This window comes from Charadrius vociferus, unplaced genomic scaffold, assembly GCF_000708025.1.
Source record: "Charadrius vociferus isolate BGI_N301 unplaced genomic scaffold, ASM70802v2 scaffold49, whole genome shotgun sequence".
In the NCBI taxonomy this organism is placed as follows: domain Eukaryota; kingdom Metazoa; phylum Chordata; class Aves; order Charadriiformes; family Charadriidae; genus Charadrius; species Charadrius vociferus.
In genome coordinates this window covers 4107960-4132978 of record NW_009661375.1, presented here as the reverse complement: position 1 = coordinate 4132978, position 25019 = coordinate 4107960, and the positions used below count along the sequence as shown (strand labels likewise).

At 43.4% G+C, this 25019-nt stretch overlaps 1 protein-coding gene across 1 annotated transcript in view; it reads left to right on the top strand.

The window, feature by feature from the left end:
* Positions 1–25019, top strand: part of DDHD1 (DDHD domain containing 1) — a 105654-nt gene that overhangs the window by 62873 nt on the left and 17762 nt on the right. Inside the window, exons 3-6 of the mRNA XM_009893950.1 lie at positions 4268–4396; positions 6209–6356; positions 17448–17554; positions 17699–17805. Coding sequence (XP_009892252.1) covers positions 4268–4396; positions 6209–6356; positions 17448–17554; positions 17699–17805 — 491 coding nt within the window. The remainder of the gene's footprint in view (positions 1–4267; positions 4397–6208; positions 6357–17447; positions 17555–17698; positions 17806–25019) is intronic.

Below are 25019 nucleotides of genomic sequence, written 5' to 3'. Positions count from 1 at the left end.
CGTGTTTTCTTCAACTGGGGAAGAGATGCCCCTATGGAGATGCCTACTGAGAAAGTGTGCATGTTGTCCGTGTCAGAGAAGTGGTTCATGTGAAAACAAAGCTGCAAGAAGTCTAGTCCAGAAGGAGATTCCTGTCCCATGTATTTATGGGAGACCCTTCATCTTCTGTGCTTGATGTTCAGAGATGCTGTAGCCACAGTCAAATCCCAGTGAAGCTCAGCAACATCCTAGCCTGGTGCCCTGGAGAGAATCCACAAATGTAGAAAGCGTGCTCCTGAAGGACCCAGAAGGCAGAGGAAAGAACATGAAGAGCATTCCCCTGAGCCATACCCACTGCCTAATCTAAATTCTGTGACTTGGCTTCCTCAGCCATGCTATGACATGCCTTGGTGACTTCCTGACGCTATGTGACAACTCTTGGTCTGAAAAGCTCCCGAGTTGTCTGTTTTGACCACCTCTGCAGCATGCAAGAGGTTTATAGGACAGTCACAATTCCTTCTGAAAAGAGAATGTAAATCATGTTATCATCTTCAGGAAGACCTAACTTTCTCTTCCTTATGTTCAGTTTCAAAACAGCGATGGCAGCCCTTGTTATCCCATACCTGCAAAGCACCTTTGGCATATTTTAATTTTTTAGGATGCTTATTTTCAGCCTGCTATCAAATCCTTTCCAAAGACACTTTTGTTTTGTTCCGTGCCTCACTATTAACACACCCTGGGACTGTCAGCAGCAGAAGCTCCTTTTGGTTGGGCTCTTGAGAGTCTTGAGAATCTCTTCACAGTCCTTGGTGCAGCAATGGCCCTCATGAAGAGGTACCTTATTGCAGGGTGGGTTTTTTTTACCTAAAGAGTATCTCCTGTGCATAATGGCAGAGAACCACCATGCATGCACACATGTCTTGTGGATCATTTATCTCTGTGACTCATCTCAGCTAGGTCTCAGCTAAGCAGGTCTTCTCTCAGTTGGGTTTCTGCCGTGCAAACCTGCAAAGGTGCACCAATTTTCTCTCCCCAGACATTGTCATCACAGGGACAGATCCTTATGTAAGGGTAGAGAAAGCACAACAATAGTCATCACATGAGGTGTCACTCCTGTTTTGCAGGGATATTCTTGCACACCAAGAGGGCTTGGAGCTCAGGGTGATATATTTTCCCTTATTAGGGGTTTTCTGTTCCACTAGTGGACATCACATCCAGTGTCTGAGGATGAACAGACATCCCAATGTTTATATACATTAAAAAAGGGGAGACAAAATCTCACCTCACCTCAGTAAGAGGGTGGGTTGGTCTGTGGAATGGGTCCATCGATCCTCAGGCAGACTTTTTAAACATTCCATAGGATTTCAAAACACACTGCCAAGGTGGAGCACCCAGCTTTGTTTTGACCCAGGTGAGACTCACTAACTTTTAAAGGAATGTGTCTGCTCCTGATTGGTAAGATAGTCACCCTGGAAGCATTATCCGTACTCCTGCAGAATACTGTACTGGAGTGCATGGTGCCTTTGAGGTGTCCTGCAGCCACTTTTTTTCAGTGATTTCAGTCCAAACTGCTGGTTTGGACTTTGCTCTGGAGTGTGCATGGGGACAGGCACTCAAAAGCAAAGCAGCGAACATGTTGGTAAACAAAATTTACTAAGAGCTGCAAAACCAAATGTAAATATGTCAATTAAAATTGCAAAATTTGTCATCTTACTCGCAAATTGGAAGATTCTCTGAAAAGCATTGTCCATATGCATGTTCTGGATCCTGCCACTTCCCTAAAAAACTCCTGATATTTTGTGGTCGAAGAAAAACTGAGAAGCAAGAACAAACACGCAGTTTTGGGGGTTTTATATTTTTTTATTCTGGGTGCTGGGTGGAAAGGAAGGGTGTATAGCCCAAGTGCTGTAAAAGAATTTATCTGAGCTTAAATGCAATGTGTATGTTAACAACACATCTCAGAGAGGTAAGTTATTCTGTTGTCACCAGACAAGTACAGTCCTACTGAATGTCACTGGTAGTTTCATGTGGTGCTTGTGTTAACACTAGACTAAAATTTTGCAGCTCCTCTTTTGAAGGCCTTACTGAATATACAGAGAAGTAGTGTTGGATATTTCATTTGCAGTTCCTCAGTGCTTGCATGTCTTGTGGTTGATTTTGATGTGTCCTTCAACATAGGTGTTTTTGAAGAACACCATAAGGTTGAAAGTTAGGAATTTGTTCTTCCCAAGTGAGAATAATTCATGCAGGGTAGGGAAAACCTGCTTCTTTCTGTATATTCTTTCCAATAGAGAGGTTGGACTTGATTTCAGAAAGATTTTGAAGATTACTCCTCCCCAAACTGCTGTTCTTCCAGTGGCAATAAGTGACTTGGCCACGGGCCTCTCCATCTCTTCCTCTGCATTCTTTGGACATTGAGCACAACGCTCTCCAAAGGCATCAAGCTTCCAACCCTCCTCCGTCAGCTTCCCCAGGAACGTACTCTGAGAGGGATTTTACAGAATGCAGGTGGAACAGCTCTTAAAGACCTGCTAGACAATGCATAGAGAGTCTACATTGGCCATGGAATTGAGGATGGAGGAGATTGCAGAGACGTCTGCAAGAAGGTCCCTTGCCTTTGCCACTGGACTATGCGTCTGTCTGAGGACGTCACAGTCTGTGTGTTGCATTGTCTCCAAATATGAAAGAGGAAGTTTCGCTGGGAATTTCCTTTCCTTCTCCAGTTCTAAATTGAGATTTTTAGACATGAATTCATCTCTGCGCCTGCAGGAATGTTTATGAAAAATCAGTTTGCACGTTCGTTGAGTTGCCTCTTTCTCTGGCCAGTTGTTACCCTAAGCTGACATGTCTGGTCTCCAAAGTCAGGCTAACTTACTTTCCTCTTCTTGCTCTGTCAGTGTAAACTGCAATATAGTTCTAGTTAATTTTTGTGAATCGCTTGTTTATTGTAACAGAAAGGGTAATCCTCTTCTAATCCCCTTGTTTCTTGCAGACTTCATTTAGTTTTTCATCAGACTGTGTCAGGTCTGCCTTGGCAAAGAAACAAAAGCTACTGCAGCTCAGAACGACTCGCTTAACATGGTTGGTTTGTGCTGTAGCAGTTAAAATATGAACTTGCAATGGCTTACGCTTTCTCAGAATGTTTTTAGAAGCCTATAAAAAAATTCATTTGAGCAGCTTCAAGTAGGGGACAGGTGAGGGCTCCGCTTGTTATGAAAAAAAAAAAACAAACCAAAAAAAACCCCAACAAAGTAACCCCTCTGGGTGTTTTCCGTGACTTTGGACTTTTTAGCAAGAGCAATGACAGTTAAATAACACTTTTTTTTTTTTCTTTTTTTTTTTTTTTGTCACAGGGTTATTGCTGTTGTCAGCTGTTACATCTCCCACGTTAGATGAGACCTAAGCAGCAGATTTCCAAACTTAGGTGAAATCTGAATTACCGGCAGTCGAGCTGTGGTACTGCTGGGCTCAAGCAAGCTCTAAGCCTTAGCTGAGAGATTCTGACTCGCGTTGTAACATGCCTGCTCTGCTTAACCCCCGCAATCGGGCAGTGTGTCATGAGGTTGGTCCCGGAGCTCAATCAGTTCCAAATCTGGAAAACAAAATAACTGCACAAAAAAAAAAAAAAAAAAAACCCCAACAAAAAACCACCGGAGCTCTTAGTGGCTTTTGAAAGAGCTAGATTCTGTTCTGTGCCAGAAATTACTCAGTCAGAGGCTTTCTCATTGAACTGCGTTTCCAGCTCCCGAGGTATTGCTGAAAGGAAGGAAACGCAACGGAGCCTTCTAGTAATGGAGCCTTGAAAACCTCTGTGTTACTGCCGTGTACAGTCAAACCCAGGGACCTCGCTCTATGGGCATAGGAGAGAGAAGATAGGAGTGAAATTGCTCTTTTTCTAGTGATGGGAGTGCATGGGGCAGCCCCCTGGTCATCCCACCAACCTGCGATATTTCAGGATGAATTGCCCTGCTCCCTCCCCCCCGCCCCATTTTTTTGTTGTTGTTTTTAGCGAAGGGAATATTTTGGAAACCTATCATCCCAAAATGAGGGTGGGAGGAGAATGATGTTAAATGTCCTCAGATGTGGTCTCCAAACTGCTGCTTGTCCTGCTCAGATTAATCCTAAATGTAAAAAAAACTTGTCAAGGTAAGAAGTAATACGGATTTAGGTATAACGGAGCTCTAGATTTTAACCTATGTGTAAGTTACTCGTCTCTCTGTGTTTGAAGAGGCTTTTTTTTTTTTTTTTTTTACCCATCTAAATTAAATGTTGTTCCTTTTTGCTGCAGCTATTCATAGTCTAAAGTTGAGTCGCAACCATGTGGACTGGCACAGTGTGGATGAAGTGTATCTTTACAGTGATGCAACAACATCTAAAATTGCAAGAACTGTTACACAAAAGTTGGGGTTTTCCAAAGGTAATATTTCTCAGAGTTTGTCAAGAATATTGTAAATACCGGTATTTTAAGTTTGTTGTTTTAACTCGAAAAGGAGAATTCAAGTCTGAAGTTTTCATCTGTGACCAGCCCCCTTTGGCCATTGCAGTTTTTACAGGAGAGTACGTCAGGTGCCTTAGGTTGTCGTACATAATTGTAACTAGATGTGAATAGGCTATGACTTATTTTTATTATATATTTTATTATTATTTCGGATGCAGCAGTTAGCATTACGTAATAAGTATATGAAAATATTCCAGTGGCAGAGTCTAACATCTACAATATAAGAATTACAGGCTTTTTGCAATTTTAACTGTACCGCTGTGTACTTGCATACTGTGATGCATTCCCTAAATACACGATCATACTTTCCCCTCTCACCACCTCTTGCCTTTTTTTCCCATTCATTAAACAGACATATGAACTGAGAGGAATGGTGAAGCTTTTCCACAGAAATTATTTCCAGTAGGAATCCAGGCTCATTCAAGCTCAGAACTACCAGTTACAAAGCCAGTGAGGTGGTTGGAAGGGAGGATGGGCTCTCTCAAGCAAAAAGATTATTGCCAACCTAGAAAATTGGAACTTGTCCTGTCTGTCGTGGTGCTTCTATGCACTGCTGGACAAAAACAAAAACAAGAACGTACACAGCTGTTTTGTTCCTTGGTCTCTGAAGAGACAAGATCAGGTAATAGGTTGGGCTTTAATCTCCGTGTTCTGTAATTAATGCCCTCTTACCCCACAGGGCTCTTGGGTGGATACTTAATTAATGTTTGCCAAGAATGAATATAATTCAATGCTTCAGTTCCAGAAGAAATTAAGTGTTCTGTACCCAGAACATGATTTGGATAGTGGGTAATAAATAAGTGAGATCATCCTGAACAGTTTGGGGGGAGAAATATCAAACAGAAGCCCACTTGATTTAAAAAAAAACCCTGTCCTACGTAAAAACTGCCCTTAGTGTTTTTGTAGTGTTTTCCTCCTCCTTAAAACCGAACCAAGTTGTTTGCTTCGATTTTTGTGGTGGGGAAATGATGCTGCCTTCCTCTGCGTGACCATCCGAAGGGCTTGCTGGATTCCCGGGCAGCCAGCGCTGCTGCACCGCTGTGGTCCTCTGTGTGGGTCTGTCACTAGAGGGGGATGGAGACACGCTGTGCCAGTGGGTTTCTCAAGCCATCTGCGGCACACTGAGAGAATACCCGTATTTGCCCTGGGGAATTGATTTTTGGTTTGGCCACTGAGCTGGAGAACGCGTGGGGAAATTTGAGGTTGGGTCAGCTTGAAATAAAGCATAGGTTTTCCCCATCAAAATGAAAAATTGTAAAACTTTTCAACCAACTCTCTTAACTGGGTCAGAGAAAGAATGACAATGCTTCTCAGTTTTTTATGGCCAGATCATTTCCATGTTCCTTAGATGCTGCGGAAGTAAGGTGGAGAAGTAAAGGAGTTTAATGATTGAGGCACACAGAAGAGGGATATTGTGTTGTAAAAGTGGATGGACAATTATACCACTGTTTTCTAAAAAGTTCTTTTTAAAAACATGTCTACAATTAGTTATCTTTACAGTGGAAATGGCCTGTTAATACATTGACTTACACAATTGATATCACCTAGTTGCTAAATCTGTCGGGAGTTTAAAATTGCAGATATTTAAAAATACATGCTATTGCTTTATGTATAATCTTATTTTCAGAATACTTTAATGTATTGGCCTGAGACGAGTCAAGCTTCTGTCAACATATGAGACCGTTGCACTGCGCAGAATGTAACTGATCTAGGATAATGTTTTTTCTACAGCTTCAAGTAGTGGGACAAGGCTACATAGAGGCTATGTAGAAGAAGCTACGTTAGAAGACAAGCCACCACAGACTAGTCACATTGTGTTTGTTGTGCATGGTATTGGGCAGAAAATGGACCAAGGAAGGATCATCAAAAATACAGCTATGTGAGTGCTTCGTAATATTTGCAGTACCAACTCTAGCCTGAATATAAGGCTCAACGTTATACATAACAGCAGACCGTTTGGTTTAAGCTGTATCTTCCTTTGGTTTAAGCTGTATCTTCTCCTGTTTCCTTCTCCTCCTCTTCCCCCGTGTCATTAGTCGTTACACTGTGGGTACGCTACTTTCTATGTTACTTTGGATGGATGGACTTAGAGCAGCTGCAAGCCGTAAGAGCAAGAAGAGCAAAGATATATTCTCTTCTCTTGACCAGCACTTCTGATGTTCAGGGGACTGGCCCATAAATTTCTAGCAGCTGTGGTCAGCAAATTTGTTGAGCGGGGAGAGATTTTTCATTTGGTCAAAATCAAGGGGAATCTCCATTCTTCCTGCTGGTTGTCAGAATGGTGGGCAAGTGAAGTGCATACTGGTAAGAGAGGGGAAAGGGGGAGCTAGCAGGAACGTGAGCATTCCGAACAGGACAGAGTTACTTCACGCAGCTGGAAGCTATTGTTGTGAGCCTGCTCATGGAATTCTGTGCGCAGATGCCAGTTGAAAAGTAAAACATGATTGAAAGCTTACTGGGTCTTTGCATTGAATGTCTTTTGTGAAGACAAATGTCTTTTCATTTATGGACCTGTTGGAGCGGGTCCAGAGGAGGCCACAAAAATGATCCGAGGGCTGGAGCACCTCTGCTGTGAGGAGAGGCTGAGAGAGTTGGGGGTGTTCAGCCTGGAGAAGAGAAGGCTCCGGGGAGACCTTAGAGCCCCTTCCAGTCCCTAAAGGGGCTCGAGGAGAGCTGGGGAGGGACTTTTTACAAGGGCATGTAGTGATAGGATGAGGGGGAATGGCTGCAAACTGGAAGAAAGCAGGTTTAGCTAAGAGATCAGGAAGACATTTTTCACTCTGAGGGTGGTGAGACACTGTCCCAGGTTGCCCAGAGAAGCTGTGGCTGCCCCATCCCTGGAGGTGTTCAAGGCCAGGTTGGACGGGGCTTGGAGCAACCTGGGCTGGTGGGAGGTGTCCCTGCCCATGGCAGGGGGGTTGGAATGAGGGGGTCTTGAAGGTCCCTTCCAACTCTAACCATTCTATGATTCTAGGATTCATTTAACAGCTGAGCTAATTCAGAAGGCCACGTAAGGTGCTGGTGAGTGGCAAAAGAAACTGCGGAGCTGTTGAGAATGCTGTACCTGAAAAGTTTTTCGCATATCAGAAGAAATTGTAAAGTGATGACAGCACTGTGGAGGACAGGGTGGTGTTAAGGCATGTCTTCATTAGCTGAAAGAAGAGACTAAAAAGTGTTAATTGCAGATCAGTTTTGCACAGATGGTTTAGTATGTGTGTCCCAAATAGTTCTGCGTTCCATCAAAGCTGACAGAAACAGTGACATACCCAGTGGCTCTCGTGAAAGTGTGCGTAGGGCTGGGATTGCTGATTTCACAGAATTCACAGAATTGTTAGGGTTGGAAGGGACCTCTGGAGATCATCTAGTCCAACCCTCAAACCCTGATTTTGTGGTAAGAGTTTTGTCAACCTCTTTAAATCCAGACTGGCAACGTAGGTGAGTGCGTAGGTGCCATCGCTGTGGTGCGTGCCATCATGTCAGCAGTCTCTCGTGTTCGTTCAGCTCGTTGTTCCACTCCAGCGTCCTCTGGTGTGGTAGAGTAGACCTCTTGATTTCACTGCAGTGTCATTTGTCATCTCAAAGCAACCACCTGCTACTCCCTGCTCCCCTTGCGCTGGCGCTTCCCTGCCCTTTAACTCCTGTTCTTTAAGAGCAAGCAATAAAAAACAAAGAGAAAAGGATTCCTAGCCCTTGATAAAAAGCTATAGTTAGTTACCAAAGATAAATGTAAAAACATACCTTTTTGTGGAAGCAATTACACTGGAAATGCAAATACCCTAAATATAAGTTGCTGTTTTAACAGCGACGAGAAATAAAACTTCCACCTTGGAATCATTAAGGTTTTCTGCTTTTTCTTTCTCTGTACTCCATTTTCCATGAAACACACATACAGGGTTGTATGGGTGGATTAACTTCAGCTCAGGACACAGTGCAGAGGTGTTCATTCCATAAGAAGTCCTGCTTTAATTGGCAGCCCATTACGTGAAATCTTTTGGCTAAAAGGGAAAGAAAACTTTTTGTGCTTCAGTAAACCTCGCTCATATCCTCAAGAAATACCAGACAGTGTTGCATAGCCTTTTAAAATGCTAATTATTGGCATAAATTGTGGTTTCTGTACAAAATCTGCAAATGAAAGTACCATTTTAGATTTAAGTCCTTTTTTTTTTTTTTTTTTGATGGCTTAAAACTTATCTGTGAGGACCATCCCATATGTTCTAGGAAGAGATTTTGGAAGAAATGTCTGCCAGGCCAGCATAATGGCAGCTCTCACAAGCCGTAGTAGCAGTTTCTGTTAGCACCTTTATCCATGAATACGCCTGTGTAGTATTATTTTTTTTTTACATTCTTTTGCATTAGGGAAAAGGGGAGTCCAATGTTGCTTTTTGAAAAACAGAATGGATAAGGAGAAATATTTTTTGACTGTTCATACGTGAAAATAGAAGCTATGGAGAAAAGACTTAAGTGGTTTTTTTCCTTTTAAATACACATTCTTTAGTAGGAACCCTGTAGCTGCAACTGTGCTGTCAGTAATTTAAGCCATAGGTCTGCCCGTCAGTGTCACCACTCTTTTCTTCCCTCATCAGTATCTGGGTACCACCAGCAGATGCAGAAGGCACTCTCTAGCCCTCAGAGCTCACCACTGTGCAGCTTTGAAGGACTTGGGTGTCACTTGTGATATACATGTGCTGGTGTGGGAACCCTGGGGTCGGTGTTGTGTGTTTCCTTTAGGAATAGAAGGTTCCTTTTGGTTTAGGCCCCAGGACATCTGGCAGGACAAGCTCCTCTGAAGAGTGCCAGCAGTCCTCTCTGTGGACCCTGGGGCACGGATGGGGAGAGAACAGCGACGAGGGAGGTTGGATGAGGCAAACTGCATGGTATCTTGCTTTTTTTTTTTGATGTGGTGCGTGGCGGGACTCTGGCATCTCCAGAAGGGAATCCTTGCTTGAGTGCCTTCCCTTTCTCCCATCCACAAAAAGCCTGTCCTGGACGTTTTGTCTTTGCCGTGTACGTTTTTTTGTTGCTGCTTGGAGGGGGTTCAATCTACCCTGGGCTAAAACTTTTGCATTTATTTCAACCTGTGTGAGAGCAACACTTCAGTTCATAGGACAAAACCGTAGCCACCCTTCAACAAGTGGTCTGAAAAGAAAGAAAAAGACAGAAAAAGTGCAAAAATAGAGCATATGACTCAGACCTGGAATGCTCTGACTGTAACCCAGGCTGGTGAGAGACCCTACCAGAGCTCATTTGCTACGCTCTGTCCTCAGGTTACCACCTCGAGAAGAAAGCGGTGCAGCTCACGCGATGCATCTGCATCATTAGGCAGATCCTGTTGGTTACAGAGGGGAAAGCAGAACTCTGCTTCCAGGCTAATCTCAAATTATACGCGCTAATTTCATTAAGGAATGGAGTTCAATCTAATCATTAATGTGGTTAGATGCTGTGGTCGCAGGGTGCCCTGTAAGTAGGTAAATGGAAAAGGTGCGCTTTATCGATGCTTGAATGAACAGGTCTTTGGTAGATGTGACATCATTTGGTTTCTTCGCAGTGTAGTTAAACACATTTATTATCTAAATGTAGCACGGCAGCTGGTACAACAAGCTGCTCCTGTCGGGGCTGACATTAACTGCAGAACTCGTCTGGGAAGAGACAGTACCTCCTCCATGCTGGAAGGGTGATTCAGCTGACCTAACGTGAACAGAATAATGTGCTGTGAGCCGCTTCGGTAGCATAGGGATGACTATTTAAGGAAGAAGATAGTATATGCTGTATTTCTGTGCAATATAAACTAAGATATTATGGCGTAATGTACTTAATTGGAGGGGGCTTTTGTTTGCCATCAGATACAGTATTCTGGCATTAATAGGTTTCTGGTAAGGTACAATGTTAACTTTAAAAAAAAAAATCATTTTTGGGATATCCTTTTATTTTACTGTACACGCCTTCATAGTGTTATTTGGAATATTTTTTCACTGAAGCCTAATCTCTGCTTTTATTGAACTTGTGGTTCTAGATTATGGCATGGGGTTTCTTACATATATCAGATAGAATTTAGGAATGTTACTCTCCATGTTTCCAACCTCCTCTAAAAATATCCTGTTGGAAAAGGTCAGACCTTTAGGCTGGCCCTCTAAATTTCATCAGCTCCTGTGCTTGAAAATTGAATGGAGTAACTGTTCTGTGTATTTCCATAGTAGCTGTAATGTTGTGACGCTTCTTAGCTGCTCTAACCCTAAAGTTGGTATCTGTCTGCCTCCGTCTGAATCTCCTGTTTTGATTCGAAAATTGTATTTGCCTCTGCTGCTGCTCATAGCACAAAAATTGCTGTCTGCACAAGCAACATCCTCTTGGCGTTCCATAATCACCAATTACATTTTTATTGCAAGTCCCATTAGAAAGCATTTTAATTGTGGATTATCATTACAATAATTACTTCAGAATAACTATTTTGGTAAATTTCCAGTGGTACGCAAGCCCTTACGGAGTGCAGAGCCTCTCAGAGGCCTTTCAGTGCATTAAATATGTGCTGCTTCAGTCAAGATTTCCTGGAAAATTTTTCCTATATTTCTCTTTCCAGAGATTTGGTAGTTTTGCTTGTTTTCCATTTAAATGCTTATGTTGCGTTAAATACGTATTACATAATTGTTTTCCATTTTTCGCTGCTAATTGCACGTTCTTCTGAAATTAAGTATCCAAATGGTGAAAATTATCTTACAGGTTTCAACTTGAGCTTGTCTTGCAAGCTAAATGAGAAGTTCAGCCCAAGAAGTCAAAGGTGATAGTTAGGGCATTAAATACTTTCATAAGAGCTCTTTTTGTGTACGTTTATTAATTACCTAACACAGGACTGCGGAAACTGTAACAGCCTGTTTAGGGCTTAGATGTATCTCTAGATCCGTTCCGATTCCTGTTCCCCCCCCCTTCCCAGTCCTTATTTCTGCCCAGTGCTTCCCTTTCCCTGCCCACACCAGCACAACTTTCTGTACGGTCCCATTGTAAACTGCATCATTGCAGTTGGTCCAAAAAACTGGAACCCCCTCTGGAAGATGGGAGTGAGTGGTGAGGATGCAAGGGATGACAACAGCAACAGGGAACGCCTTATCTGCTTTATACCAAAGCCAGCATCTCACCAAGGGGCAAGCTTGCCGCCATTTGGAAAGCGATGCTGGAGAGGGAGGCACTGGCGCTTGGAGCACCTGGATCTCCGCAGGCTTGTCTCGGAGTTCCCATCATCAAGTAACCGAGTGACTTGAGTTCCTTTAATCATGCAGAGTCCTGTTATCCTTGAAAAGGATGAAGTGTGAATCACGACGGTGCTTACTTTGTCTGCATGCTAGAATTTCCATCTTTCTTGCGACGTTAAATGAGTCTGCATACATTTCTCCTCTCCTTCCATAAATCTGTCAAAGTCTGTCCAAGCCTGGAGCAAATCCATTTGCTACAAATTTTGCAAGTACTAAAGCCCGCGCACAGGATTATGTATGTCCTCTTCTTGTTACAGACTCAGCAGACTCATTTAAAAAAGATATTTCACAAACCTGTTGCCTCCTAGGCTGAGAGGGTGCACACAAGCCGATGGTAGTCCAAAAGTGAACAGGCTCCCCAGGGAAGCGGTTGAGTCCCCATCCCTGGAGGTCTTTAAAAGACGTGTAGATGTGGCACTTAAGGACATAATGTAGTGGTGGACTTGGCGGTGTTAGGTTTATGCTTGGAATCAATGATCTTAAGGGTCCTTTCCAGCCTGAATGATTCTATGCCCCAGAGCAGTGGTCTGGTGTCTTGTCTGAGAGCAGATGAATCTCTGAAGAACAGTGGTAGAATCATAGAATGGTTTGGGTTGGAAGGGACCTTAAAGATCATCTAGTTCCAACCCGCTGCCATGGACAGGGACACCTTCCAGAAGGTGACTTGTGTCTTGCAGTTGCTGTTTGAAATCCGCCTAGAGTCAGACTTGAGTTTCCTGCAGCGTGGTTAAGCGTCTGAAAACAACCTGCCTTTCAGTTCCTCTGGCTTGAGCAGATCTCGATTTTCATTACTCATGCTCGCTACTCTCACTTCGACTTACCAAAATTAGCTCAAGCCAGCCCTGAGTTTCCTCAATAACTCGTAGTATTATTTCCTCAAAGAGGCGGTGAGTGCTGCCCTCCATTTAGGGAACTCTGGCGTGGTGGAAGCAGTTGGGGAATGCTTTGGAGAATCTTTTGCCTGTTGTGTGAGCAAAATCCAGGAATGGACCCACACGGGTTTGCAGGCAGTAGTGAGAGTTTAGGTTTTTTTGTGGGGACATCCCATTGCCCTATCTCTGAAATGAAGAGTTCAGTGTAAGTTGGCGCTGTAATGCTTTTTAAATTAAAAAACATTCCCTTTTTCTTAGCTGTGGATCATCTGATGGAAGAGAGTGCAAAGATGACTTGGGAATAAAATGAGTAACATCTTCAAGCCTTCAGGCATTTTGCTGTTACCAGCTATCAAGGTCATTTTATAAAATTTGCGAACTAGCTGAGGCTAACTTGTTTGTAACTCTCCAGTTTTTAATGTAGTATTTTTGATTGCTCCACAAGAGTAAAATTAGTAGCGTAAGATTAAAAAAAAAAACAGCAATAATCGTAAATATGTTAACATATCTCTGGAATATACTCGCTTAAGCAAGGATGTATACCTGTGAAAATATGGGTTTATTATTTATTATTTTGATCAGAGAAAGGCAGCCAAACACATTTTATTTATGGTGAGTCTCAAAGTATCTATTTTCAGGCCATTACTTCTTGCATGGAAAATAGCAATATGTCAAAATGCTTTCTAAGGTATGCATTACATCTGCACCTGAGTGATTTTTTTTCTTAGAAACATAATAAATTTTAGTTGTTACTGTGTGTGTTGATGTACAGATTTGAGTAATTGTTGCTCTGGGGTCGATATTTCAACATCCATTTGTATTGGAAAGGAGAAGAATTCTCTGCCTGTTTAAATGAGGATTTATCACTTCAGTTGGTGTTAATTTGGCAAGTGAATAGAGGGACTTGCCATCTAATAAAACAGCTCAAAATATTTATTTTTAAAAAAGCCAGAAGAAGGGCGGAAAAAAAGACTTTATAGCAAAACAGATAAGCACGTGTATTGTAGGTCTGTAAGCGTAGCCACATTGCTTGGCAATTACACCACAATTTTTATTAGAATTTTTAATATAAAATTGTTGATCAAAATCAGTGGGAGATGTTGAATAGTGCCATTCGCTGTAAATGAGATGGGTTGCGTTGGGCATTGTTCTGCTGGTGTGTTTTAATGCCTTCATGATTCTTGTGATAAGGAGATTGGTGTGACATTGCTGCTGGAAAATAACAAGGGAGAGAATAATTGCACCTCTGACAGTATTTGGCTGGTAACACTGAACTGGATTGCCTCAGGAAATTTAGTGGAAGGCAGAAAAAAGAAATGTTTTCGTAACTACATAGTTTGTAATCTGCAAAACTCCAGTCAGTGGTTTGTAGTATTGAGCAGCTTCATAAGGTTAGTGTGCAATGCCGTGTATTGCAGGGGAGAGCACGCTTGAAACACCGAGAAATGCAATCGCTGTGCACCTGATTTGACATCGGGGATGCAGCAGTTAACAAAAATTTGTTGAAAAAGACCTTTTGTGAACTTCTACTGGAATGTATTTTGTCAGGCATAAGGAAGATGGGCACAGAGTTGGCTTTTGGTTTTCTGATGTACCCGAGTGCTTTTAAATGTATGTCCACAATCCACTCTAGTAGAAGTTTGGGACTATTCTGCCAGAGGCAGGACCATGCACAACCTCAGTTGATGGGAGGGAGAGCCCTCCAGATCTGAGTAAAATTAGGTTTTGCATTTCACAAAATTTTAGGTAAGGACACTCCCCTCTGGTGTGACCCCACCTGGAGTACTGCATCCAGCTTTGGAGTCCTCAGCACAAAAAGGACATGGACCTGTTGGAGCAGGTCCAGGGGAGGGCCACGAAGATGATCCAAGGGCTGGAGCACCACTGCTGTGAGGACAGGCTAAGAGAGTTGGGGGTGTTCAGCCTGCAGAAGAGAAGGCTCCAGGGAGACCTTAGAGCAGCCTTCTAGTATCAGAAGGGCACCTACAGGAAAGCTGGGGAGGGACTTTTTACAAGGGCATGTAGTGATAGGATAAGGGGGAATGGCTGCAAACTGGAAGAAGGCAGGTTTAGCTTAGAGATCAGGAAGACATTTTTCACTCTGAGGGTGGTGAGACACTGTCCCAGGTTGTCCAGAGAAGCTGTGGCTGCCCCATCCCTGGAGGTGTTCAAGGCCAGGTTGGATGGGGCCTTGAGTGACCTGGTCTGGTGGGAGGTGTCCCTGCCCAGGGCAGGGGGGTTGGAACTGGATGATCTCTAAGGTCCATTCCAACCCAAACCATTCTATAATTTTATGAGTCTGTGACACAAAGCTGGCACAGCTTCTAGGAGTGGTGACTTGAAGCTTTTCCCAAAAGCTGTCACAGAATTGTTAGGCTGCACTGGTTTTTCCAAACTCATATAACTAGATTTAGAAAGGAGACTTTTAGTTATAAAAACCTTCTGTGTCAGTTTGCCAGTGAATAGGTTTAGCAAGACCTGGACCCTTTCGAACAGGAAGAAACTCTGTAGCTGTCACATTTGAAGATGGGGATGTCAATAGCTCTAATAGCTATTTCTTCATAATGCTTACAGCTTACTGATATGTAAATACTTCGGATGATTTTTCCTGCACTGTTATGACCAGGTTATTTACCAGTTCATTCACTTGTTGCTGTGTAGAATTCTGTTCTTTGTTCATACAACATTTCTATGCTTTACTGCTTTGAAGCCCAGCAGCTTTAGCTTGCTGCTTGGCTGGGTTCCTGCTAAACTTATTGTTTCTGAGTTCATCTTACCTGGCCGCCATCCTCCTTCATGCAGGGAAAGTTAAGCTGCTTTGGCAATACCAGAGAATTGTTAGCATTTCCAAAGAGTATTCATTTAGATTTTAGGTCCCTACATTTCCTTGTGCTAGTAGTCATCTGATGGTGGTCAGACAGGTGTGTTTCTCTTTTGGTTACTCAGGGACTCCAGGAGTGTTCATGTATTTACTCAATTTTTTATCTTCTTGATAATCTAGAAATTCTGTGTGGCTCAAGTTGGGCTCTCGAATAAGTGTCCTCAGAGGCATGTTGTGTGGGGTGGTGGTGAGGAGGGTTGTTCTGTGCTTTGCGAGGCCAGGTCAGTTTGGGCCTTGGCAGGGGGGTTGGAACTGGGTGGTCTGTAAGGTCCCTTCCAACCTAAACCATTCTATGATTCTATAAATCATAGACCTGTTGGAGCGGGTCCAGAGGAGGCCATGAGGATGATCTGAGGGCTGGAGCACCTCTGCTGTGAGGAGTTGGGGCTGTTCAGCCTGGAGAAGAGAAGGTTCCGGGGAGACCTTATTGCGGCCTTCCCGTAGCTAAAGGGGCCCTCCAGGAGAGCTGGGGAGGGACTTTTTACAAGGGCATGTAGTGACAGGATGAGGGGGAATGGCTTCAAACTGGAAGAAGGCAGGTTTAGATTAAACATTAGGAAGAAATTTTTCATTTTGAGGATGGTAAGGCACTGTCCCAGGTTGCCCAGAGAAGCTGTGGCTGCCCCATCCCTGGAGGTGTTCAAGGCCAGGTTGGATGGGTCTTTGAGCAACCTGGTCTAGTGGGAGATGTCCCTGCCCAGGGCAGGGGGGTTGGAACTCAATGATCTTCAAGGTCCCTTCCAACCTAAACCATTCTATGATTCTATGAATGTATTCAAGGGAAGTGTCTCAGCTAAGGGGTTAAACTTACTAAACTCCATTCAGACTGGGAGAAGTACAGACAGGAGATTAATGTCACCATGCCTTTGGTTGTAGCAATCATTAAAAGGGGTTTGCTTTGAAAATATGAAAAAAGAAACCCAACGTGTTGAAAGTCTGGGCTTTGTCTCAGAGAGAAAAAACCCTCTGATGTTTGGAACTGGGAACCAGCTGCTGGAAACCCAGCACTGCTGCCCCTCGGTCAGATTTAGTTTGTCATGCTCATCTTCAAAAATGCTAATGCTGTTGGGAACTGAGATTCGTGTAAAGGAAAGAAAGGAAAATATAATGCTTTCTCTGTTTGGTTGCTGAATGTGTTTGATAGAATGCTTGGATATTTTACTAGCTTGTATAATTTCTTGCTGGTTCATTTTTTGCTGATCAGTCTTTCACACAACACTAGTAAAGCAGCATTTTAAAAATAATATAACATACCATTATTCCCCTTCTCCTCCAAACAGCAGAGAGGGTCAAATATACTTTGGTTTTTAGGTACTTTAAGTTTCTTGCATGCCCTGAGAGAGGTGCCTCAATGTTCGTGTTCAGATGTGATTTAAAAATGAAAAGACTTTCAAAAGGACAGTTACCCTGTCCGTCTGCTACTGCAAGTTGAAACGCTGATAAATGATCCTATTTCTCACTCTGAGAACTCTCAAGCCTTCCAATTTGATATGTGAAATTAAAATCAAATTCTGACTTCTCAAGCAATATTTTTAATAGTTTTCTTTGCATCTAAAAGCACTGAATTATCTTCCTTGCATACTAGTCTTAAATTGTTGATCTAAGTGGATACAAGATTTCAAGGCAGTGGTAAAATTCTTAATTTTCAGTCACATTCTACCCCAAACCCACCAAAGTTAACAGATATCTTTCAAATTAATTTAAGTGGGTTATATTAAGCCCATACTGTAATATACTTAAAGTTTTTCAAACACTTTTGAGCATGTAATGCACACAATTTTTCATTATATGAGAATTTAAGTACTTTATAAAAAAAAGCATGAAGTTGAGGTAATTACCCATGTAAGTAAGCATGCAGTGCATACTTGAAATGTAGTAATGCGAGAAACGCGTTGTTCCTGGATGCGTTGGCTTTATTTGATAAGAGCACCAACAGTAGTCTTTACAGGAATTTTTTCTTTTTTTCTTTTTTATAGGATGCGAGATACTGCAAGAAAAGTAGAAGAAAAGTATTTTTCCAATCTTGCAACGCATGTTGAATTTCTCCCGGTTGAATGGAGATCAAAACTTACCCTCGATGGAGGTACATTACTTACTGGTTCTTTTGCTGTTCCAGCAGCTGCAGTCTGGAAAATTGTCCACAGAAGTTCCGTGCCATGTTCTCTGCACGTGCCTTGTTTGGGTTTTATCATTCTCCTGCGCATAACTCAAGTCTTTTATTTTTCAGACACTGTGGACTCCATTACTCCAGATAAAGTACGAGGTTTACGAGATATGCTGAACAGCAGCGCGATGGATATCATGTATTATACAAGTCCTCTTTATAGAGATGAAGTAAGTGTGGTTTTATCTAAGTTTTACTAGAGCATGAAACAAACTGAGCTTAGGAATGTAAGTGCAGTTTCCTTCTGAGAGACCCTGCATAAAGATTACTAACACTTTGCAAGTACGTAATGGTCATCATAGTAATCAAAGTACAGAGTTTTAAGAGTGACAGGAGTAGAGAAACACCGAAAAGTACAATCAGTGTAATTTATTTAGAGCAGAAATGGCTGTCTAAAATGGGTCTGCATCAGTAGCTTAGAAACAGGAAGGGTTTTTGAGGCGTTTTCATGCATCTGCATATTCAGAGCAATGGGAGTCCGTGGAGCTGAGATTCTTCATACCTCTTACAAAATCTGTGAACATTTGTCACTTCATTTGTGTCAGATGGGACGGCAGCATGTATAAACGTGCCCAAGCCAGTTTTAATGCCTTTGTGTACACTTGCCTTGAAGGAAAAGCAAGGAGGCCCTCAGTTATCTGTTTGTTGGGTGACTGTTCATATAGTGGGAGCTCCCATCTTACCTTGCCACATCTGTGTAGCACATCTGTGCTTTAGTCGGTGTAGCTGTAGGGTGACCCCACTAATCAGAGGGGAAAAGCCTTGAATAAGTGATAAAGTAGCCTGTGAAACACTTACGCTGCATCACCCCAATAGCATCCTTTCTGTGACACATTTACTGGAGAACTGCTGGGGGGATGTTTTAGGATTTGTTTCTATGGGAATTGTAGTTTTTCTCTGTATTGACTACATTACATATGGAGTAATGGTAATCTTTTTGCAGCCTTGGTGCTCTGTGCGTGGTTAGACTGGGGCAGGGAGAGGAGAGACTTTTATAATTCACATGTGGCTTTGATGTCACCTTTCATTAAAATGAGGTATATATCTAAGTCCCTAGACTGACAGTATAATTTTAAACCCTAAACTAATAATACTTCTTACCCCGATAGCAGCAATGGTGGTGAGATCACTGTGAGCCTTTTAAGCTTCCAACACTAGTGATAGGTGTAGCGAAAGCTGTACCCCTCTTGTTGCTCAGGGATGCAAAGTTCAGAGTTCCCAGGTTCTCCACTGCGTATCAGCCTTCTGTGTCTGTTGTAGAACTGAAGACAGCATAAACTTTTATGGCAAGCAATGAAAACTTCTCTGGCAGTTCTAAACTAGATTTTTAAACTGCGTTAGAGGCTTGGCATGTCTGTGGGGCATCTTATGGGAAATGGAGTAGCGAGTAAAGTTCAGGTATGCTGGCAACAATGCATGAAACAATTTAATTCATTGCTCAGTAGAACTGTAGTTTTGCAGGTATATCATCGTGCCTCAAGTGCAAGAATTGACAAATAAAATGATTGTGCTGTGGCTGTGCTTAATCTGATTACAGAAGACTAAATTGTTTTTGTCACTGAATCAAGTGAATTTTCTTGAAATGTTTGCAACAAGTTGATGATTACCTTACTGTATTCAGATAAATCTCATCCCTTTCTCAAAGTGAAGTTGTACAGTTTGGATTGCAAGTATTTGTCCAAAAGAGAAAGTGCTATTACAAGTGAAATGTTAAAACCTTGAAGAACAGGTTTCTGAAATGTGTCTTTGGTGTTGCAGCCAAAAAGTTTGAGGTGCAGGTTTTCATGTTGTTCATTCAGCTACAGAGTTCGTGTTTTGCCCGTGAGTTGTTAGGGATGTGATTTCTTGTTTGGTTCTGCTCACTTGGTTAGGAGTTGTGTAAAACTCGTAGTCATTAAATAGTTTTTGCATTTTTTTCAACTTTTAGTTTGCCTTTACCTACAGAAAGGAGTTGGTTTGGAGTTTGGTTTTCTTTGGTTACTCTTCATTATCCCATTTTATTTTCTGTGACCTAACTTTGCAGAATTTAAACACGATAGTATCAAGTTGAGCGTTCTTCTGGAAAAATAGTTGTGTTTTTTCCCCATGTTCGGTGTGGAGCTGTTTTGCGGCACTTTGCTCGGAGCCCACATTCCAGCTCAGAAATGAGCCTTGTCTTCAAGTATTCACCTGGTCAGACATTGCTCAGAATTAGTATTCCTGCTCGCCACTTCATCATGCTGACCCTGTTCTTTGTATAATGCGGGCACTCCTAATGATTTCCATCCAGAAATCCTAAAAGTATCTCAAAAGGACCTAATTAAACTTTGCTGTGGCCCTGTGAAATAAATGGAGCACTGAGTGAATTCAGCCTAGAGAAGAGTAAAGCCACCGTTCACCTGACAATGCTCAGCAAGACTTGGAAGTAGAAAGAAAATTCATATCAAAGGAGGTCTCTGGCGAGACCTTGTAGCAGCCTTCCAGTACCTAAAGGGGGTCTACAGGAGGGCTGGGGAAGGACTTTTTACAAGGGCATGTAGTGATAGGACGAGGGGGAATGGCTTCAAACTGGAAGAAGGGAGACTTAGATTAGATATTAAGAAGAAATTTTTCCCTGTGCGGGTGGTGAGCCCCTGTCCCACGTTGCCCAGAGAAGCTGTGGCTGCCCCATCCCTGGAGGTGTTCAGGGCCGGGTTGGACGGGGCTTGGAGCAACCTGGGCTGGTGGGAGGTGTCCCTGCCCATGGCAGGGGGGGGGGGACTAGATGACCTTCCAGGTGCCTTCCAACTTAAACCATTCTATGGTTCTGTTTTCCCCACATCTAGGAGCAACATAACTGCTTCTTTAAAGCTTTTGGCCGCTCTTTAAACAACTCATTAGGTGATTTGCAAGTGGGTAGCACTATTTTCTTTCAGGGGGAAGAAGCCTTGTCATATCAGCTTTCCCCTGAGATAGCAGAGAGCTGGTTGGGATGCGTCTGGATTGCTCTGCTAAGCGTTATGGGAGTGGGGTGGATCACCCCCTCTCTGATTTCAAGTATTGTTTCTTCTGCAGTGGGGTAGGAGAATATCCAAAAGGTGCCTCTGACTTCTGACATGTAATGTGATACCAGACAGGTATTAATAATTCAGTACAGCCCTGTGAACGTCTCAGACAGTCTGGTCTCGCAGTTCAGACTGGGGATGTCTGCAGCCAGCAGATTCAGCTGCGGCTGCAAGGGAATTGTGCTGTGCAAGTCCTCATCTGTACGGTGGTCCACGATGAGTAAAGCAGAATCCATCTTTAAACATTACACAGGTAATAAGGAAAAGCAATAAATCGATACTTTGATGCACAAGTGCCTATTTCTAAATGAACAGTCGTTTCACACTGTTAATTCTGACCTCGCTAGTGCCATCTATGGTAACACAACCTTGGGGTTTAGTGTCTTCCGTGGGTGACTTGGTTTCACATCTGTGTCATTGTAGCTTCATATTTCTTTAATAATAAATGCTTGTAACAGAGATTAAAAAGACTGATTGATGCATAGTAAATTTAGTGTTGTCACCTTCATTATATTGTTAAGTGCTTATTTTACTGATCTTCCTGTACTTACTTGCAGGCTAATTGTAATTCTGTAAATTATTGATATATGTCTTGGCAGAAAATGCCTTTAGTACATGCTAAATATTATTCGCATCCGTCATCCCAAGATCTCTAAAGATTTGGTGCAAATATTGCAGTAGCCTCAGAAGATTAGTCGGAGACATTTGTGGGTTCCTTCCACCGCAGCTGAAGAGCAGGGAAGCGTGGGTAGGTATTGAATGTTTCTCCCCAGCTGAGGAGAGGACACGAAGAAGCCGGGGTCTGGGACGTGGTGGCTGTGGGCTCGGTGTTGGAGGTGCGTTACAGGCGTTAGGAGGCATGGGGGAACGCAGGGTAATGCAGCCAACCTAGCATCGCTCCCTTGGGCAGACCTCACTGTCCACCTGGAAACGGCTTGATGGTTTGCTGTTATATGTGCATTAAAAGGGGGAATTAATGACTATACTCTTGAAATTCGGGATGAGTATTAACTTTTACTGGAGCTTTCATCCCTCTTTGATACGAGGTTTTGCAATGGAAACGTCCTTCTCTTATGCATTCCTTTCAGCAATAAAAGGCAATCACTTTTATGTGTGTTTGAAAACAAGAGGGATGTGAAGCAGGAAGTTTTTAAGTGAGACTATTTTAACACTGGTTTTGCTTATTCTGTTAAATCTAATAGCCAAGGAGCTGCTTGGCAGCACTTTCATGGCTCGCTTAATTCATTTGATTGTCCTTGAATGTATTCTCAACTTTACAAAGTGATAGGTTACTGGATCTGCCTGAACCTAAACTTAGCCTTGAACACAGTGACTTGGTTAGAAATGGGTTAGACTCAGCTATTCAACAGAAAGAGGGGTACTGAGAGAGACTCCGGTCTGGGCAGATCCACAGATCCTTTTTCTGTAACGTCACTAAGACACGCAGCCGTTCCAGTCTGTTCACACAGCTGAAGTCTCATTCTGGCCTCTCATCTGTTGTTGTGACACTCTCCTGGCATCCATTGCTGATGCCGTCAGGGAGCATGACAACTGTTGTATTCTGGAGGGTCAGCAGTCTCACCATCTCTGCATTGCGTGCTGGCACGTTCTTCTGGTTCACATGAAGCAAACGCTCCTTGTCTTTGCATTCATGGTCCTTTACGATCCATCCTTGAGCTGCAGATCTTTTAAGCCTTCGTTGGCTTTTAAGGATGCTCTTCTACCTCCAGTTGGCTCACACACCTTCTTAGTGCCTGGTTGCTGGATTTCAAACAAGTTTGCGCGTTCTCCTGATGTTCTCTTGACATTTGGAGGGAGCTGCTTGCAAAACTCACTGTTCCTCAGATCTCCTTAAAATTCCTTTCCCACGAAGCCTACAAAAACAGTCGTGCTATTCAAGCTGGAGGGGGTGCAGAGGTCAGGTTTCCTGCACTCCCTTTTCATGTGTAGCTGTCTGTTATTTTTTTTTCGCTTGGGTTTCAAGCTGTTCGTGTGAGAAGATTGTCCAGTGGGTGAGAGTCCTGTGGAGACAGCAGAGAGAAAGGACCTCTGAGAGTTACGGCAAGAGGGTGGTCAGAGCTGAGAGCAGCCTCAGAAGAGGACAATCACCAGAGCCCAAGAGGAGAGCATGTGTTTGTGTTGGCTTTGACAGATCAAAGGGGTTGGGACTGAAGTGCTGTGTCCAAGTTTTGGCAGCAAGTTGGGTCATTGAGGATTTGAGCAAGAGCAGTGCAAGCTCTGCATTACTTCTGTGCTCAGGGTGCCAACAAGGATTATTTGTACTTTTTGTTTGCTTTAAAAAAAAACAACACCTGATTTCCTGGGTATTGAGAGGAAAATGTCATTTTCTACCCCGGTACTTCCAGTGTGCACTGAAAAGCCCCTTCAACCCCAGCAATCTGCCCACGAGAATGGGCAGGGAGGGACGTTCTTCCTTCTGCCTGGATCTCCCTGGGGTGGGTCCGGGAGGTGTTTGTCCACCGCGCACACAGCCAACTACCTTCTGCTTTGCAAGAACCAGGCATGCTTATTTACTCTGGTGTCTCCCAAGGCTTCTTTTGCATCAGAGGAGGAACGAACAGCTGTTTTGCATGCTGGTGCCGGGGATTTAGAGGTTTGGGTTTTTTCCAGCTCGGCCCAGGATGCTGTTAATGTTTTGCGCAAAAGGACTTCAACCGAGACAGCAGCTCTGGATGTTTGACTGCTTACACAGTTAATTGCTCCCCATCATGATCCAGCAGGTCAGGCTTACCCGATACCCGTGAAGTGATTAGAGACATGATCCTTCTGCCCTTACTATCAGCCTTCCCGCAGCTCCTTCTTCTGCCAGGGATGACGGTGGTGACTCTCATCTGACTCAGACTCCCCGTCTTGTCTTTAGAAAACACATGTCCTTGCCACCAGGATTCCTGAATGGGTGAGACGGGCTGTTATTTTTTGACCTCTTGGAAGCGATATGCCAAGCAGGTAGCTTGAAAGCAGAGGGGATTTTTGGCCAGATCAGGTCCACTAACCTTGGTCGACAGTCTGGTTTTTAGCTTGCCCTTGAATTGCACGGCTGTCACATTGGTTCTCCAAAAAAGACCTTTCCTTACTCTGCCTTTAATTTGGTTTGTGAAGGGCGTAGAGCATTTAACCTCAGTTTGTCAGAATATAAGCTGATGACTTCTGAGCAACTTGATCCTGCGGGCTTGGGTTTCCTGCATGGAAGATTTATTGGCAAAACTTCAGCTGATAAAGGGAGCTTCAGGCAACTAGCAATCCGTCTCCTTTTCATGAAGCAAAACCGAAACACATTCCCAGAAGAGCTTCACAGGCGAACAGCACCGTACCTCATCCGCTGAGTTATCTCCTGGTGGTTTTTTTTTTTCTCCATTCACCCTGTTTTGCTGAGATCTTTGACTGCTGGAAATCAAGTGTCTCCTTTGCCCTTTGGGACCTGACTAGAACATGTAGGAAACGCATCCGTTTCTTGGATGCTGCTCTGTCAAGCTCTATCAAAGGCTCTGTCTGGAGTGTCTGTGCTTCTACCAGTACTGAGCAGGTCTGAAATTTTAATAGTACATAAGGGCTCTCTCCCCAGCCTGAGAATTGTGGGGTGCTTCACGTGCCTGATTATGACTTGTTGTAAAATCAGTCTTGGAGATTTGATTGCATTAAAGGCTTCAGGCATTGCAAAGTCCTGCTTTATTTGCCTTTCATTTTCTCTGGGTATCAATGAGCATTCACAGTGGTACATAGAATCATAGAATGGTTTGGGTTGGAAGGGACCTTGAAGATCATCTCGTCCCAACCCCCCTGCCCTGGGCAGGGACACCTCCCACCAGCCCAGGTTGCTCCAAGCCCTGTCCAACCTGGCCTTGAACACCTCCAGGGATGGGGCAGCCGCGGCTTCTCGGGGCAACCTGCCCCAGGGGCTCACCACCCGCACAGGGAAAAATTTCTTCCTAATGTTTAATCTAAACATCCCTTCTTCCAGTTGGAAGCCATTCCCCCTCGTCCTATCAAGGACATCTTCAAGGCTTGTAGCATATTAATCCTGCGCTGAACTTTTGTACTGAAACAATTGGTCCGCAAAAGGCGCTTAGGAAATTTTTCCCTAAAAATCAGAACAGGGAGAAAGGACTTTTCTGGGGAAGAAAATAGGAACACTGGGAGATTTTCTGTACCTTTCTTTCAAATACTGCAGTGTCCTCAGGCTGATGCTAAACGAATGCTGTGGGAGAAGGGTCACTGGGAGGAAGGGATTTGATGTGGCTCTTTTTTGAAGAAAGAGGAAGTGTTCCTTTTGTTACGGTGGTTTGATCTGTTCGGGAACAGACGCGTGAGCATGCTGCGTTTCCCTGGTCCCCCTGGAAGAG